Source organism: Rana temporaria, chromosome 12 (assembly GCF_905171775.1).
Source record: "Rana temporaria chromosome 12, aRanTem1.1, whole genome shotgun sequence".
Taxonomy (NCBI): domain Eukaryota; kingdom Metazoa; phylum Chordata; class Amphibia; order Anura; family Ranidae; genus Rana; species Rana temporaria.
The window spans coordinates 42,338,782-42,358,950 of record NC_053500.1 but is presented as its reverse complement, the minus strand read 5'-3'; the positions used below and the strand labels follow the sequence as shown (position 1 = coordinate 42,358,950).

At 41.9% G+C, this 20,169-nt stretch overlaps 1 protein-coding gene across 1 annotated transcript in view; it reads right to left on the bottom strand.

Annotated features, from left to right (window-relative positions):
• Window positions 1-330: 330 nt before the first annotated feature.
• The window catches only part of KRT222 (keratin 222), a 111,244-nt gene continuing 91,405 nt past the window's right edge, over window positions 331-20,169 (bottom strand). Inside the window, exon 10 of the mRNA XM_040331638.1 lies at window positions 331-1,639. Coding sequence (XP_040187572.1) covers window positions 1,426-1,639 — 214 coding nt within the window. The 3' untranslated portion in view covers window positions 331-1,425. The remainder of the gene's footprint in view (window positions 1,640-20,169) is intronic.

The window sequence follows — 20,169 nt, the reverse complement described above, 5'->3', positions numbered from 1 at the left end:
CCACCTTTGGCTCAGACCCTTTGATGTGTGCTCACCACAATCACTTATAAACACAGAAGTCCGGTTTCTGTGCTCTGCACTCTGTGTGCAACCCTCCTGAACTCTGCACTCTGTATGTAATGCAATCCTGGGGTTGGGGGTCGTGGTTGAGTTCCAGCACCAGGGGCGGACTGACAACTCATGGGGCTCCCGGGCAATAAAAGATTATGGGGCCCCCGGGCTTACAGATGGCCACCATGCCAGGAGGCAGCTAAAATCTCGGGATTTTCACATCAAACGCATGTCGGTTTCGGACATATCAGGGAGAGATGTAAAAAAAAAACACAGGTTTTTACATACTGTCCCTGGTTTTACTGAGCCTGGTAACCCTGATGGGGCCCCCCTAGTGGCATGGGGCCCTCGAGCAGTGCCCGGGTGCCTCAATAGTCAGTCCGCCCCTGTCCAGCACTTATTGTTTGAGAAAAAAGTCCTGCACTTTTCAATGATTTATATGAAGTTGTTTGCATATGCACATATATTTTGATGGTTTATTTTGGCCATTGTTTAAATGGGAGTTAGTGGGGCTGGAGGTTGTTTAGGAGTTTGTAGTGTATCATACTGATTACTTTTATTGGAGCACTTTTTCACTTACTAATGGTATAAGATATATTTAAGAGGTTGATTATTACTTGGATTGAAGCAGCACTACACCATTGTCCAATATAGCGAATAGAGTGGTGCCCCAAGGGCTGCATAAAGGTAAGGGCCTGCGAGGCGCAGTTTGGAGTCCACTGCCCTGGACCTAAGCATACAGTTAATCCCTGCAGTATGGACACAGCCTCTGTTCTCTAAATGTTCTGATTTCCCAGAGTTGGGCTTTAAATTGAAACTCCAGATGGCCATCATTCAACCCAGAAGAGACCAGTAAAGCTGGATTAACAAAGAAGCAGAGAGAAAGAAACAGCGCTAAAGCGAGAGAGTAAGTGCGTTGAACCTGTGCTTGGCCCATTCTGGAATTTACAATATTCGTTGATTAGCATCAACCGCTCGCTAATTGGTTTCATTTGTTCCCTGGATCTGCTCTTTAAGTAGGCCGCCTAAAGCTAAATTCCTTATCTTACCAGTTTGCTGGGAGGGCTGCCAGACAGCCCAATTTGGCTTTGAGCAGACAACGAAGAAGTAGACAGGACCGTGATTAATCCCAAATGAAGGCTGAAAAGGCAAAGCGTACTTTTTTTTTTGCAGCTGCTGCTATTTCGCTCAATAAATATATATACGTATATACACACTAATGGTATAAAAAGTAACACTTGTACGCGAATTTGGTTTCAGAGTTTCCACCTAAATGATACATTGTTTCATATGGCTGCCATGGTACTACAAGTGTTACTAATACACTCCTATAACATTCAGGATGTCCCTACTAGTCTTTGGAATGGTGAAAGTTCATGGACTCATGGTGGGAATACTACATGATCGCCTCATGATTAGCCGAACCTCTATATCGGGTAGATTGTCCTGTTTGGTTTGGGCGCACACTTCGTCTGCAGCTGCCAGGTGGAGGTCAAATCTTAAGGATACGGATTTCTTCCTTAGTTTTGGATTGTCTTTGAAGAAGGAACCTTCCCATTGTTTAATCACTTGATCCACCTTCTCTGTTCTGTAAAACACAAGATAAATTAGTATCTCTAAAAAAAAAAAAAACATTGGGGTAGATTCACATACCATTAGGCGGGCGTAGCGTATCTCCTATACGCTACGCCGCCGTAACTTTGAGAGGCGAGTAGGGTATTTTCAAAGATTTTGCCGCCAAAGTTATGGCGGCGTAGCGTATTAGGGCCGTCGTAAGCCCGCCTAATTCAAATGTTGAAGCTGTGGGCGTGTTTTATGTATATTAACTGTGACCCCCACGTAAATGACGTTTCGATCGGACGGCGCATGCCGTGGACGTATCCCAGTGCGCATGCTCCAAATGACGTCGGCAAATCGGCATGCTTTCGACGTGAACGTAAATTACGGCCAGCCCCATTCACGGACGAGTTACGCAAACAACGTAAAATTTGAAAAATTTGACGCGGTTCCGACGTCCATACTTAACATTGGCTGCGCCATGTTTTTGGTGGTTTATCTTTACGCCTAAAAACCTCTTTCGTAAACGCCGTATCTTTACTGCGACGGCCGGGCGTACGTTCGTGAATAGGCGTATCTAGCTGATTTACATATTCTAGGCGTAAATCAGCGTACACGCCCCTAGCGGCCAGCGTAAATATGCAGCTAAGATACGACGGCGTAGGAGACTTACGCCGGTCGTATCTTAGCAACATTTAAGCGTATCTCAGTTTGAGCATACGCTTAAAGTTGCGACGGCGCGAATTCGGACTTACGATGGCGTATCTACTGATACGTCGTCGTAAGTCTTTATGAATCTGGTCCTTTGGTTCTAGTAACTCATTTGTAATCCTGCAGAATGTAAAAGCTGGTAGTTAGGGCAAAATTCACTTCAAAATTGCAACCCCTATAAATACAGCTGTGGAAGTGCGATTATGATATAGTGCATCTTCTATTGAATAACCATCAGCACATGTTAAAGTGTACGTACAGCCACATTATTCTTTTTTTTTTGGAGTGGGGCATAGTGGGATCTCCTAAATTCTGGCACCCTTATAAGCTGGATAGATATCATTAACGACACTATGCTCATGGAGGAGATACAAGCTAAGATAGGGGATACGTGGGATAAACACAACCAATTATGGTGCCTATGGTTTCACGACTCATCCTCGGACAACCTCCTCAACAGCATTTCTACTTGAGGAATGTGTTCTATGGTACACAATATAGGAAGAAACCTCCATAGAGGAGGCGTAGACACTCCTGTAGGGCTTACTATATGGGATTTCAAGAAGCTTCTAGACTTTCCTGCTTTTTTTTCTCCAGATCTCACTCCAAAAACCCCCGGCATAGGAATGTCAGTTTATATGTTATACGCTCTAGGCCAATGGTTCTTAAACTGGGTTCGATCGAACCCCAGGGGTTCAGTGAGTCAGTCTCGCGGGTTCGGCGGAGGTCAAGACACACACCTATACACACTGGCGTAGCGTGTGGGGGGGCAGGGGGGACGGGTGCACGGGCGCAACATTTAGGGGGGTGCCAGTGTGGACTGTGTCACTCTATTAATTTGTATTCACTGTGTCACTGTGTCTGTGCACTGGACCGGCCGCCATGTTCAGTCTCGACAATGGCGAGCCGGCGTGCTGTGATTGGGTGAATAGGTCATGTCATGGCCTGAGCTGGCCTGTCTGTGATCACAGCGGGTGGCGCATGCGCTTAGAGTCTCCCGCCTCTGCCTCGCTGTCACTCCGATACCGCCGTCATCTCTTCCGCGGTCTGGATCACTTCACCGACGGTGGCAGTGGCACTGCAGGCAGCGGCGGCGCATATTGTGGACAGACATGATTCAGAAGAGCAGGTGAGACTGAGAGACTCAGACGAGTCATGTTGCTTGCCCGGCCACTGGCAGGTGTGTCTGGGACTGGGGGGAGAGTGGCCTGAGCGCCGGAGGTCCAGGACAACTAGTAGGGCATGTGGACCCCGAAAGACGGATAAACATTCTGGCTGATTCTGAACGGTAGTGGCTTATTAAGTAGGTAAATGATATATAACTTGATATATATGATATATAACTTATACTGTATACCAAACCTAGAAATCTAGAAAGGATTTTAAAGGTGGACCACATACAAAAAAATAATAATAAAAAAAAAATATTGAGTACAGTGCTATGAGGCTCATGCCTTTCTTGTGCTAATGTCTGCTGCTAATTTTAATGCAAGCCTTTGGTAGAAGTTGCAGAATAGTTGCATCGATAGGATCCCAGCTGTTGCACAGCGCTTAGATTTAGATAAATATATACCTAAATTTATACCTATGTTTTGAATTTGAAAAAATCATATTTTATTTTTCCAATTAAGGAGGGTTCGGTGAATGTGCATATGAAACTGGTGGGGTTCAGTACCTCCAACAAGGTTAACCTCTTGCCGACCGCGCTATAGCAAAAATACTGCTACAGCGCGGTCGAGTTACAGATGGATGAGTTACGATGTATGCAGTCTCTACTCTAGCATCCCGCATGATCTAGGTTTACAGGCAGTATCTCACTTTTTGAAAGAGTCGGGTCACTATTCATTAGTCTTACAGGAGTTCATTGTTTTGGCTCTTAAATATTTGTTAACGCACAATTTCTTTATGTTCGACGGGGTCTTCTACCTCCAGAGGTGCGGGGCTTCCATGGGGGCTAAGTTCTCACCTTCCCTGGCCAATTTGTACATGGGATGGTGGGAAAAGTCCCGCATCTTTGGGGGTACCAGCCCCCGTCGTTCAGATACAGTCATCTACTGTCGCTACATCGACGATCTGCTCCTCGTCATTTCCGACGAGTCTGCAGATCTAGATGAGTGGCTAGTTTATCTCAATGACAATGAGCTCAATCTTCGGTTTACAGGTAACCTACAACCTACTACCATTGAATTCTTAGATCTAAAACTCACTGGGGCTGATGGTATTATTTCCACAAGTTTATTCAGAAAGAGTACTGCAGGTAATGCTCTGCTACGAGCTGACTCATCTCACCCTCCGCATACTATTAATAGTATCCCCTATGGGCAGTTCCTTCGCCTGAAAAGACTTTGCACCTCACCTGTGGATTTTACGAGTGAAGCTCTTGAAATGGCTCATAGGTTTAAAGACAGGGGATACTCTGCCACTGTGGTCAACAATGCCCTTCGTAGGGTTAATGCCATTCCAAGAGACTCACTTTTGGACAACAGGAGATCTAGATCTAGATCTCCCAACTCCATGAACAATGAGCCAGCTCCGATCTTTTCTACCTCTTACAGTATGGAATTTTACAAAATTAAGCAGATCATTATCAAATATTTGCCTGTACTGTATAGTGATGCGTCTTACACATCCATTCTGTCGAAGGGTATTAAGACGGTCAGTCGTCGAGCCCCCACATTGGGGGGGGTTCTCTCACCTAGTCTCTTTGAGTCCAAACCCACTTCTTCAACTTGGTTGGACTTTGTGGGCACCTTCAAGTGCGGCACCAATGGGTGCAGATACTGCCCCCTAATGGGAGCTGGTAAAGTTATACGGTCATGCTCCAGTGGCAGAAATTTTTACATTAAGCAATACATAAACTGCAACACTAAGTTTGTGGTTTATGTAATTACTTGCAACATCTGCAATGTCCAATATGTTGGTAGGACCATTAGAAGACTACGTGACAGACTCAGTGACCATCTGTACGACATTGACAAAAATCACAATACCAATGTAGCCAGGCACTGGAACAACGTACATGACAAAAACATTTCCAGCCTGTCCATACAGGGTATTGAGAGGATTGTGTGTCCGGTTAGAGGGGGGGACAGATTCAAACTTCTTTGTAAACGGGAGGTATATTGGATATTTCACCTCAATTCTAGACAGCCTTGGGGCCTCAACTTTGATTGGGATGTTTCCCATTTCCATGATTGAGAGTAACATCTCTCTCCCCCCCCCTCCCCTCTGCTTGGCATACTCACTGTTTTTGTCCTCTTTTTCTAATGTATTTATCATCACACGTACATAACCATGTTCCCACACCCAATATTACACTTGTCATCTTGTGGGAACACAAAGTGTCTTTTTTGATTTGTTGAGGCTCTATTACTTGTTCCTATGGTTTACACCCAAGTTGTTAATGGTAAACTCATTTACATTACCCACTTGCTGCTCACCTGCTGTTTATTTCGGCAGGTGAGCTACCATACGGGTTTCAGTGTAACTCCCCCAATTTAAGTTTGAGACTACATTCATATTTACATAATTATGCAATTTTGCTCACCTTTGCACTGTCCATACTTTGCATATCTCATTCACGAACAGGCGGGTCACCATATGGCTCTTGGTAATAATTTTTATCAAGACACCATAAATTAATATATGGGTTCTCGTGTGGCCTGTTAATATACAGGGTACGAGGGCTCTACGGGGGTTTTGGGAGGGGGGGGGGGTTTTGTCGGGTGAACATGCAGGTTATGCATTAAACATTATTTTTAATCAGGCATTAGCGGTTGGATTGATGCCATATCTGGAGGTGATAACATATACAAGTCTTCTTCTACTGTAATTGGAGACACATTACACAGCTTCACCTTCACCAATATTATTAGTGCATCCTGCATCATTTTTCATCTACCTCTCATAATATATCCCCCCCCCACCCCTAGGTTCAATTAGCGCTTCATTATGAAGCATACACATTTCTATACAATCTATGTTACACATCCCATATTCATATGGGTATTGTATTCGTCCCTCATTATACATATACTATATAAAAACCTATTTTAGATATACCTATTCGCAATTTTGCGTTTTTATACCTCTTTAATCTTTGTTTCCTTTTTCTTTATTTTTCCCCTGGGTTTTAGGAGCAGTACGCTATACTGGTTTCATTGTATGGCTGATGAGGTACCATTATAGACAGTTTGACTTATGTCGACCCTTGTCCCTTGTCATATATAACCAGGTGCCACACCATTGCACAGGTTCTCGGGCTTTTTGCGCACTTGTTTATTTATCTGTTTGAATTTCTTTTCTATTCATGTGCTAGCCCCGTTCCTTATAAGATCCAATTGATTGTCCGGTTCGGTATAATAATCTTTTTATTTTTATTTTTAATATCGATGATTGACACCGGACTTTCATGCAGGATCATATGCATACTTGCTTGTATTCTTATTTACATTTGCCCTTGCGACTATTATGTCTTTTTAACGTATAGAGATGTCTATTCACACTCTTTACTTGTGCGAGGTCACTCACACAGTTCCTTAACTGGATAATAAATAAAAAAATATATATATAAAAAAAAAAAAAACAACACTTATATGTATATGGTCGCTGGTCTGCTCTTTCAGAGCATAACCAGCTTCTTTATTATGTATACTCTTACATTCATGTATTAGACCTCTGAATGGATAAATATTTAGACAGATCGATTGCACATTACCACACTTGACCTCAGACTTTTGCACTAGATCATCATCTACCTAATGGTAAAATAACCGTTACCATGTTCATCACGATCACATTTATTGGGTAAGGCACCTTAACAGATGTTGTCATTACCTGCATGATGTTCATGCACATCATATCCATATGATTTTGTTTTCACTGACTCATTCATTATAAGGTCTTACTCACTATTGAACTTTAACTTAATGTCCATTCATGTAGCGATTCTCCCATCAATTTATTATTTGATTTTGCTATTTCACAGTTTATTCCCTAAAATAGGTCTATTTTGGCTTCACTAATTAATTTATTCCAATAACTTATGCATTTTTGAGTCACTAAATGACCACGGATCAGAGCGCTTCTATATATATATATATATGTACATGTATACACATAATAGAGAATTTTTTTATTATTATAATTATTTCTTATTTTTTAAGTGAGACTATACCTATACATATATGTTGTGGTCTGATTTTGAGAAACTTTATAAGTAATTTTATGGGTATTTCTATTTTTATATATTTGTTTATCTTCATTGTCATTTCATTTTGATTTTCATTTATACACAGGTTTTTCACAAATCAATATGTGTTTTTCACGCTTTCTCCCTTTTTTACAAAGGGACACACTTGAGGGAGGTTTAACCCATATTTCAGCTGTTTAAAGTGCCGTTTGATTTACTGCTTGATTAACTTAATTGATTCCTCCCTGCTGTAGGCAGGGCTTTTCATCACATGATTGTATGTTTTGTGTATATATTTCATTTGTAGTGTGAACCTTGCTAGCCATGACTAAGCACTGACGCCAGTGCGAAACGTTGGCCATACTGATTTTTGTGGGCTTGCAGTGACTGTATGCACAGTTGAAAATAAAGACATCTCTTTTAAAGAAAATTTTGGAGTGCGGCTGTCCAGCTTTTGTTCTTTTGTTTTTTTGCTATTACCGCATTGCCAGCACCCTGGTGGTTCAACAACCCCTGATCATCACGAGGCTCACCTGGAGCGGTGAGAATCCTGTCTGTGTGTCTACTCTGGATTGTGCATCCTTGTTCACCAGCTCGGGAGCCTCTGTCAACGGGAACCTAGTGTTGACACTTTGGAACCACCAGTCTCTTCATGGAACACAGTGCACCTTCAAATGCAGCCACAGATTCGGTTTTTAGCAGAACCCTTCAACCCTCGGCCGAGAACCCGTTCCGATTGGGAACCTACACTGCCTCGGCACCCAGCCAGGATAATGGGGCTTCACTTTTGGCCATGTTCCGACTATTGGAACAATCTATGGCAAAAGAAATTAAGCTGTATTGGGACACTCACTTCCTTTCCAACTACATCACGATGCAGCAAATCCCCCGGGGACTACGAATTAAAAAATTCCCCACCACCATATTATCCAATGAGACATTACAACAAGAGTGGACGGATACCCTTAACACCTGCTCTTTTGCCTTAATGAGCATTCTCATCAAATCCAATCTTGAGCAAGTTAGCTCATTGCAAACCGAAATGTCAGCGGTTCAAAAAGATCTTACCATGCTGCAAACACATCCAGATTTTGCCGATTTGGACAGCAAATTAAATAAAAGATTGGATAAACTTGAGAAATTCGTCATCGACACAAAAAGGGGCAAGCAACTGAGAGACCGTGCCGACTACGAGAGCAATAAAGTTTATATACGCACGCATGTTCCTTTTCAGTCCAGACGCCCTCGCAAGAATAGAGCAAAGAAGGTGAGCTTTTCCGACATCGAGCACAATGTCGCATATGACACTTTGGTTACATCCGGATCCGAATCATCTCCGGACCGTCCCGCACTAACACCAAGTCCGTTGTCGGACGATGATATACAACCCAATGGACACCCTCACGGAACCAAGGACACAAAGAAGCGAAAACCCATCATAAAAAGACAAGAAGGGGAGGCAAGAGATCCAAAGGCTACACGCACCCCATGCGCTTTACGGGGAAACAGAAGGAAATAACCAACAACGTTATCAACATCTCTAAAAGAGACTTAAACCCAGATGAACTCCATCTACTATCGAAAGGCTTGAACTTTTGTCCGTCCAACCATTTTAACTTGTTTGGTACCATATTGGACGTTAATAGATTTGCAAGAAAATTAACCCTTAAGAAACATTTTTTCAAGCCACCTATAGACGAAGTCAGTTCATCAGGAAGCAGCTTGGAGCTGGGTGAGTTGGTCTCTTCTCCTATTCTGTTTAAGGATGTTTGTGGTCTTCAAGACCTAACTGATTTACTCATTGAATCGGACCCCTGCCCCGTGGATCCTGTGGATGATTTGATTTCTATACCTTTCAAATTACAATCTCGATTCTATCCACTAGGGTCCAGGGGCAGTGAACTCGATCTATATCAGAAGTTAGTGGAGAGAGACCTGACTCATCTGGCTCACAGCTGCCTTAATGTCCCACACTCCTCCAACTTAACACAGCTCGAGAAAAAGGCTTTGATGTCCTTGAGCTCTGATAAGGATGTAGTGATCCGAAATGCGGATAAGGGGGGGGCGGTGGTTGTCATGGACTCTTGCCTTTATAGATCAGAAGCCATCCGACAATTATCTGACACATCCACTTACACATGTCTCAAAAGTAATCCCACTATGGAGTTTACAAAAGACTTGGTTTCTCTTCTAGACAGGGGGGTAGCCGCAGGCATTTTTTCTGAAGCTGATAGTAAAATGTTTATCCCAGCATATCCCATAATGCCGGTCTTCCACCATCTGCCAAAAATCCACAAGGGACTAGTTCCCTTAACTGGTAGACCGATTGTGGCAGGCATCGGGTCGCTCAACGAGCGCCTCGGTGAGTGGGTGGATGGCCGGCTGCAGCCACTTGTGTCTGTTCTTCCTGGTTACCTAAGAGACACCAAACATCTTTTGTGCAAATTGTCGGGGGTTCCATGGCAACATGGTTACAGATGGATGAGTTACGATGTATGCAGTCTCTACTCTAGCATCCCTCATGATCTAGGTTTACAGGCAGTATCTCACTTTTTGAAAGAGTCGGGTCACTATTCATTAGTCTTACAGGAGTTCATTGTTTTGGCTCTTAAATATTTGTTAACGCACAATTTCTTTATGTTCGACGGGGTCTTCTACCTCCAGAGGTGCGGGGCTTCCATGGGGGCTAAGTTCTCACCTTCCCTGGCCAATTTGTACATGGGATGGTGGGAAAAGTCCCGCATCTTTGGGGGTACCAGCCCCCGTCGTTCAGATACAGTCATCTACTGTCGCTACATCGACGATCTGCTCCTCGTCATTTCCGACGAGTCTGCAGATCTAGATGAGTGGCTAGTTTATCTCAATGACAATGAGCTCAATCTTCGGTTTACAGGTAACCTACAACCTACTACCATTGAATTCTTAGATCTAAAACTCACTGGGGCTGATGGTATTATTTCCACAAGTTTATTCAGAAAGAGTACTGCAGGTAATGCTCTGCTACGAGCTGACTCATCTCACCCTCCGCATACTATTAATAGTATCCCCTATGGGCAGTTCCTTCGCCTGAAAAGACTTTGCACCTCACCTGTGGATTTTACGAGTGAAGCTCTTGAAATGGCTCATAGGTTTAAAGACAGGGGATACTCTGCCACTGTGGTCAACAATGCCCTTCGTAGGGTTAATGCCATTCCAAGAGACTCACTTTTGGACAACAGGAGATCTAGATCTAGATCTCCCAACTCCATGAACAATGAGCCAGCTCCGATCTTTTCTACCTCTTACAGTATGGAATTTTACAAAATTAAGCAGATCATTATCAAATATCTGCCTGTACTGTATAGTGATGCGTCTTACACATCCATTCTGTCGAAGGGTATTAAGACGGTCAGTCGTCGAGCCCCCACATTGGGGGGGGTTCTCTCACCTAGTCTCTTTGAGTCCAAACCCACTTCTTCAACTTGGTTGGACTTTGTGGGCACCTTCAAGTGCGGCACCAATGGGTGCAGATACTGCCCCCTAATGGGAGCTGGTAAAGTTATACGGTCATGCTCCAGTGGCAGAAATTTTTACATTAAGCAATACATAAACTGCAACACTAAGTTTGTGGTTTATGTAATTACTTGCAACATCTGCAATGTCCAATATGTTGGTAGGACCATTAGAAGACTACGTGACAGACTCAGTGACCATCTGTACGACATTGACAAAAATCACAATACCAATGTAGCCAGGCACTGGAACAACGTACATGACAAAAACATTTCCAGCCTGTCCATACAGGGTATTGAGAGGATTGTGTGTCCGGTTAGAGGGGGGGACAGATTCAAACTTCTTTGTAAACGGGAGGTATATTGGATATTTCACCTCAATTCTAGACAGCCTTGGGGCCTCAACTTTGATTGGGATGTTTCCCATTTCCATGATTGAGAGTAACATCTCTCTCCCCCCCCCTCCCCTCTGCTTGGCATACTCACTGTTTTTGTCCTCTTTTTCTAATGTATTTATCATCACACGTACATAACCATGTTCCCACACCCAATATTACACTTGTCATCTTGTGGGAACACAAAGTGTCTTTTTTGATTTGTTGAGGCTCTATTACTTGTTCCTATGGTTTACACCCAAGTTGTTAATGGTAAACTCATTTACATTACCCACTTGCTGCTCACCTGCTGTTTATTTCGGCAGGTGGGCTACCATACGGGTTTCAGTGTAACTCCCCCAATTTAAGTTTGAGACTACATTCATATTTACATAATTATGCAATTTTGCTCACCTTTGCACTGTCCATACTTTGCATATCTCATTCACGAACAGGCGGGTCACCATATGGCTCTTGGTAATAATTTTTATCAAGACACCATAAATTAATATATGGGTTCTCGTGTGGCCTGTTAATATACAGGGTACGAGGGCTCTACGGGGGTTTTGGGAGGGGGGGGGTTTTTGTCGGGTGAACATGCAGGTTATGCATTAAACATTATTTTTAATCAGGCATTAGCGGTTGGATTGATGCCATATCTGGAGGTGATAACATATACAAGTCTTCTTCTACTGTAATTGGAGACACATTACACAGCTTCACCTTCACCAATATTATTAGTGCATCCTGCATCATTTTTCATCTACCTCTCATAATATATCCCCCCCCCCACCCCTAGGTTCAATTAGCGCTTCATTATGAAGCATACACATTTCTATACAATCTATGTTACACATCCCATATTCATATGGGTATTGTATTCGTCCCTCATTATACATATACTATATAAAAACCTATTTTAGATATACCTATTCGCAATTTTGCGTTTTTATACCTCTTTAATCTTTGTTTCCTTTTTCTTTATTTTTCCCCTGGGTTTTAGGAGCAGTACGCTATACTGGTTTCATTGTATGGCTGATGAGGTACCATTATAGACAGTTTGACTTATGTCGACCCTTGTCCCTTGTCATATATAACCAGGTGCCACACCATTGCACAGGTTCTCGGGCTTTTTGCGCACTTGTTTATTTATCTGTTTGAATTTCTTTTCTATTCATGTGCTAGCCCCGTTCCTTATAAGATCCAATTGATTGTCCGGTTCGGTATAATAATCTTTTTATTTTTATTTTTAATATCGATGATTGACACCGGACTTTCATGCAGGATCATATGCATACTTGCTTGTATTCTTATTTACATTTGCCCTTGCGACTATTATGTCTTTTTAACGTATAGAGATGTCTATTCACACTCTTTACTTGTGCGAGGTCACTCACACAGTTCCTTAACTGGATAATAAATAAAAAAATATATATATAAAAAAAAAAAAAAAAAAAAAAAAAAAAAAAAACAACACTTATATGTATATGGTCGCTGGTCTGCTCTTTCAGAGCATAACCAGCTTCTTTATTATGTATACTCTTACATTCATGTATTAGACCTCTGAATGGATAAATATTTAGACAGATCGATTGCACATTACCACACTTGACCTCAGACTTTTGCACTAGATCATCATCTACCTAATGGTAAAATAACCGTTACCATGTTCATCACGATCACATTTATTGGGTAAGGCACCTTAACAGATGTTGTCATTACCTGCATGATGTTCATGCACATCATATCCATATGATTTTGTTTTCACTGACTCATTCATTATAAGGTCTTACTCACTATTGAACTTTAACTTAATGTCCATTCATGTAGCGATTCTCCCATCAATTTATTATTTGATTTTGCTATTTCACAGTTTATTCCCTAAAATAGGTCTATTTTGGCTTCACTAATTAATTTATTCCAATAACTTATGCATTTTTGAGTCACTAAATGACCACGGATCAGAGCGCTTCTATATATATATATATATGTACATGTATACACATAATAGAGAATTTTTTTATTATTATAATTATTTCTTATTTTTTAAGTGAGACTATACCTATACATATATGTTGTGGTCTGATTTTGAGAAACTTTATAAGTAATTTTATGGGTATTTCAATTTTTATATATTTGTTTATCTTCATTGTCATTTCATTTTGATTTTCATTTATACACAGGTTTTTCACAAATCAATATGTGTTTTTCACGCTTTCTCCCTTTTTTACAAAGGGACACACTTGAGGGAGGTTTAACCCATATTTCAGCTGTTTAAAGTGCCGTTTGATTTACTGCTTGATTAACTTAATTGATTCCTCCCTGCTGTAGGCAGGGCTTTTCATCACATGATTGTATGTTTTGTGTATATATTTCATTTGTAGTGTGAACCTTGCTAGCCATGACTAAGCACTGACGCCAGTGCGAAACGTTGGCCATACTGATTTTTGTGGGCTTGCAGTGACTGTATGCACAGTTGAAAATAAAGACATCTCTTTTAAAGAAAATTTTGGAGTGCGGCTGTCCAGCTTTTGTTCTTTTGTTTTTTTGCTATTACCGCATTGCCAGCACCCTGGTGGTTCAACAACCCCTGATCATCACGAGGCTCACCTGGAGCGGTGAGAATCCTGTCTGTGTGTCTACTCTGGATTGTGCATCCTTGTTCACCAGCTCGGGAGCCTCTGTCAACGGGAACCTAGTGTTGACACTTTGGAACCACCAGTCTCTTCATGGAACACAGTGCACCTTCAAATGCAGCCACAGATTCGGTTTTTAGCAGAACCCTTCAACCCTCGGCCGAGAACCCGTTCCGATTGGGAACCTACACTGCCTCGGCACCCAGCCAGGATAATGGGGCTTCACTTTTGGCCATGTTCCGACTATTGGAACAATCTATGGCAAAAGAAATTAAGCTGTATTGGGACACTCACTTCCTTTCCAACTACATCACGATGCAGCAAATCCCCCGGGGACTACGAATTAAAAAATTCCCCACCACCATATTATCCAATGAGACATTACAACAAGAGTGGACGGATACCCTTAACACCTGCTCTTTTGCCTTAATGAGCATTCTCATCAAATCCAATCTTGAGCAAGTTAGCTCATTGCAAACCGAAATGTCAGCGGTTCAAAAAGATCTTACCATGCTGCAAACACATCCAGATTTTGCCGATTTGGACAGCAAATTAAATAAAAGATTGGATAAACTTGAGAAATTCGTCATCGACACAAAAAGGGGCAAGCAACTGAGAGACCGTGCCGACTACGAGAGCAATAAAGTTTATATACGCACGCATGTTCCTTTTCAGTCCAGACGCCCTCGCAAGAATAGAGCAAAGAAGGTGAGCTTTTCCGACATCGAGCACAATGTCGCATATGACACTTTGGTTACATCCGGATCCGAATCATCTCCGGACCGTCCCGCACTAACACCAAGTCCGTTGTCGGACGATGATATACAACCCAATGGACACCCTCACGGAACCAAGGACACAAAGAAGCGAAAACCCATCATAAAAAGACAAGAAGGGGAGGCAAGAGATCCAAAGGCTACACGCACCCCATGCGCTTTACGGGGAAACAGAAGGAAATAACCAACAACGTTATCAACATCTCTAAAAGAGACTTAAACCCAGATGAACTCCATCTACTATCGAAAGGCTTGAACTTTTGTCCGTCCAACCATTTTAACTTGTTTGGTACCATATTGGACGTTAATAGATTTGCAAGAAAATTAACCCTTAAGAAACATTTTTTCAAGCCACCTATAGACGAAGTCAGTTCATCAGGAAGCAGCTTGGAGCTGGGTGAGTTGGTCTCTTCTCCTATTCTGTTTAAGGATGTTTGTGGTCTTCAAGACCTAACTGATTTACTCATTGAATCGGACCCCTGCCCCGTGGATCCTGTGGATGATTTGATTTCTATACCTTTCAAATTACAATCTCGATTCTATCCACTAGGGTCCAGGGGCAGTGAACTCGATCTATATCAGAAGTTAGTGGAGAGAGACCTGACTCATCTGGCTCACAGCTGCCTTAATGTCCCACACTCCTCCAACTTAACACAGCTCGAGAAAAAGGCTTTGATGTCCTTGAGCTCTGATAAGGATGTAGTGATCCGAAATGCGGATAAGGGGGGGGCGGTGGTTGTCATGGACTCTTGCCTTTATAGATCAGAAGCCATCCGACAATTATCTGACACATCCACTTACACATGTCTCAAAAGTAATCCCACTATGGAGTTTACAAAAGACTTGGTTTCTCTTCTAGACAGGGGGGTAGCCGCAGGCATTTTTTCTGAAGCTGATAGTAAAATGTTTATCCCAGCATATCCCATAATGCCGGTCTTCCACCATCTGCCAAAAATCCACAAGGGACTAGTTCCCTTAACTGGTAGACCGATTGTGGCAGGCATCGGGTCGCTCAACGAGCGCCTCGGTGAGTGGGTGGATGGCCGGCTGCAGCCACTTGTGTCTGTTCTTCCTGGTTACCTAAGAGACACCAAACATCTTTTGTGCAAATTGTCGGGGGTTCCATGGCAACATGGTTACAGATGGATGAGTTACGATGTATGCAGTCTCTACTCTAGCATCCCGCATGATCTAGGTTTACAGGCAGTATCTCACTTTTTGAAAGAGTCGGGTCACTATTCATTAGTCTTACAGGAGTTCATTGTTTTGGCTCTTAAATATTTGTTAACGCACAATTTCTTTATGTTCGACGGGGTCTTCTACCTCCAGAGGTGCGGGGCTTCCATGGGGGCTAAGTTCTCACCTTCCCTGGCCAATTTGTACATGGGATGGTGGGAAAAGTCCCGCATCTTTGGGGGTACCAGCCCCCGTCGTTCAGATACAGTCATCTACTGTCGCTACATCGACGATCTGCTCCTCGTCATTTCCGACGAGTCTGCAGATCTAGATGAGTGGCTAGTTTATCTCAATGACAATGAGCTCAATCTTCGGTTTACAGGTAACCTACAACCTACTACCATTGAATTCTTAGATCTAAAACTCACTGGGGCTGATGGTATTATTTCCACAAGTTTATTCAGAAAGAGTACTGCAGGTAATGCTCTGCTACGAGCTGACTCATCTCACCCTCCGCATACTATTAATAGTATCCCCTATGGGCAGTTCCTTCGCCTGAAAAGACTTTGCACCTCACCTGTGGATTTTACGAGTGAAGCTCTTGAAATGGCTCATAGGTTTAAAGACAGGGGATACTCTGCCACTGTGGTCAACAATGCCCTTCGTAGGGTTAATGCCATTCCAAGAGACTCACTTTTGGACAACAGGAGATCTAGATCTAGATCTCCCAACTCCATGAACAATGAGCCAGCTCCGATCTTTTCTACCTCTTACAGTATGGAATTTTACAAAATTAAGCAGATCATTATCAAATATTTGCCTGTACTGTATAGTGATGCGTCTTACACATCCATTCTGTCGAAGGGTATTAAGACGGTCAGTCGTCGAGCCCCCACATTGGGGGGGGTTCTCTCACCTAGTCTCTTTGAGTCCAAACCCACTTCTTCAACTTGGTTGGACTTTGTGGGCACCTTCAAGTGCGGCACCAATGGGTGCAGATACTGCCCCCTAATGGGAGCTGGTAAAGTTATACGGTCATGCTCCAGTGGCAGAAATTTTTACATTAAGCAATACATAAACTGCAACACTAAGTTTGTGGTTTATGTAATTACTTGCAACATCTGCAATGTCCAATATGTTGGTAGGACCATTAGAAGACTACGTGACAGACTCAGTGACCATCTGTACGACATTGACAAAAATCACAATACCAATGTAGCCAGGCACTGGAACAACGTACATGACAAAAACATTTCCAGCCTGTCCATACAGGGTATTGAGAGGATTGTGTGTCCGGTTAGAGGGGGGGACAGATTCAAACTTCTTTGTAAACGGGAGGTATATTGGATATTTCACCTCAATTCTAGACAGCCTTGGGGCCTCAACTTTGATTGGGATGTTTCCCATTTCCATGATTGAGAGTAACATCTCTCTCCCCCCCCCCTCCCCTCTGCTTGGCATACTCACTGTTTTTGTCCTCTTTTTCTAATGTATTTATCATCACACGTACATAACCATGTTCCCACACCCAATATTACACTTGTCATCTTGTGGGAACACAAAGTGTCTTTTTTGATTTGTTGAGGCTCTATTACTTGTTCCTATGGTTTACACCCAAGTTGTTAATGGTAAACTCATTTACATTACCCACTTGCTGCTCACCTGCTGTTTATTTCGGCAGGTGGGCTACCATACGGGTTTCAGTGTAACTCCCCCAATTTAAGTTTGAGACTACATTCATATTTACATAATTATGCAATTTTGCTCACCTTTGCACTGTCCATACTTTGCATATCTCATTCACGAACAGGCGGGTCACCATATGGCTCTTGGTAATAATTTTTATCAAGACACCATAAATTAATATATGGGTTCTCGTGTGGCCTGTTAATATACAGGGTACGAGGGCTCTACGGGGGTTTTGGGAGGGGGGGGGTTTTTGTCGGGTGAACATGCAGGTTATGCATTAAACATTATTTTTAATCAGGCATTAGCGGTTGGATTGATGCCATATCTGGAGGTGATAACATATACAAGTCTTCTTCTACTGTAATTGGAGACACATTACACAGCTTCACCTTCACCAATATTATTAGTGCATCCTGCATCATTTTTCATCTACCTCTCATAATATATCCCCCCCCCACCCCTAGGTTCAATTAGCGCTTCATTATGAAGCATACACATTTCTATACAATCTATGTTACACATCCCATATTCATATGGGTATTGTATTCGTCCCTCATTATACATATACTATATAAAAACCTATTTTAGATATACCTATTCGCAATTTTGCGTTTTTATACCTCTTTAATCTTTGTTTCCTTTTTCTTTATTTTTCCCCTGGGTTTTAGGAGCAGTACGCTATACTGGTTTCATTGTATGGCTGATGAGGTACCATTATAGACAGTTTGACTTATGTCGACCCTTGTCCCTTGTCATATATAACCAGGTGCCACACCATTGCACAGGTTCTCGGGCTTTTTGCGCACTTGTTTATTTATCTGTTTGAATTTCTTTTCTATTCATGTGCTAGCCCCGTTCCTTATAAGATCCAATTGATTGTCCGGTTCGGTATAATAATCTTTTTATTTTTATTTTTAATATCGATGATTGACACCGGACTTTCATGCAGGATCATATGCATACTTGCTTGTATTCTTATTTACATTTGCCCTTGCGACTATTATGTCTTTTTAACGTATAGAGATGTCTATTCACACTCTTTACTTGTGCGAGGTCACTCACACAGTTCCTTAACTGGATAATAAATAAAAAAATATATATATAAAAAAAAAAAAAAATAAAAATAAAAAAAAAAACAACACTTATATGTATATGGTCGCTGGTCTGCTCTTTCAGAGCATAACCAGCTTCTTTATTATGTATACTCTTACATTCATGTATTAGACCTCTGAATGGATAAATATTTAGACAGATCGATTGCACATTACCACACTTGACCTCAGACTTTTGCACTAGATCATCATCTACCTAATGGTAAAATAACCGTTACCATGTTCATCACGATCACATTTATTGGGTAAGGCACCTTAACAGATGTTGTCATTACCTGCATGATGTTCATGCACATCATATCCATATGATTTTGTTTTCACTGACTCATTCATTATAAGGTCTTACTCACTATTGAACTTTAACTTAATGTCCATTCATGTAGCGATTCTCCCATCAATTTATTATTTGATTTTGCTATTTCACAGTTTATTCCCTAAAATAGGTCTATTTTGGCTTCACTAATTAATTTATTCCAATAACTTATGCATTTTTGAGTCACTAAATGACCACGGATCAGAGCGCTTCTATATATATATATATATGTACATGTATACACATAATAGAGAATTTTTTTATTATTATAATTATTTCTTATTTTTTAAGTGAGACTATACCTATACATATATGTTGTGGTCTGATTTTGAGAAACTTTATAAGTAATTTTATGGGTATTTCAATTTTTATATATTTGTTTATCTTCATTGTCATTTCATTTTGATTTTCATTTATACACAGGTTTTTCACAAATCAATATGTGTTTTTCACGCTTTCTCCCTTTTTTACAAAGGGACACACTTGAGGGAGGTTTAACCCATATTTCAGCTGTTTAAAGTGCCGTTTGATTTACTGCTTGATTAACTTAATTGATTCCTCCCTGCTGTAGGCAGGGCTTTTCATCACATGATTGTATGTTTTGTGTATATATTTCATTTGTAGTGTGAACCTTGCTAGCCATGACTAAGCACTGACGCCAGTGCGAAACGTTGGCCATACTGATTTTTGTGGGCTTGCAGTGACTGTATGCACAGTTGAAAATAAAGACATCTCTTTTAAAGAAAATTTTGGAGTGCGGCTGTCCAGCTTTTGTTCTTTTGTTTTTTTGCTATTACCGCATTGCCAGCACCCTGGTGGTTCAACAACCCCTGATCATCACGAGGCTCACCTGGAGCGGTGAGAATCCTGTCTGTGTTACTGTGACAGGACGTCCCTGGGACGTCCTCGTGCACTCCCGCGTTTGCGCGTCCCCTGGGGCGCGCTCGCGGAAGTGTCCGTGCTCGCCGGGTCTAGAAGACCCGGCGCATCACGGATCACGGTAAATTGCCGCGAATCGCGGCTGTTTACCACGTGATCGCTCCGTCAAATGACGGAGCGATCACTTGTAAACAAACCGGCGTCATTTGATGA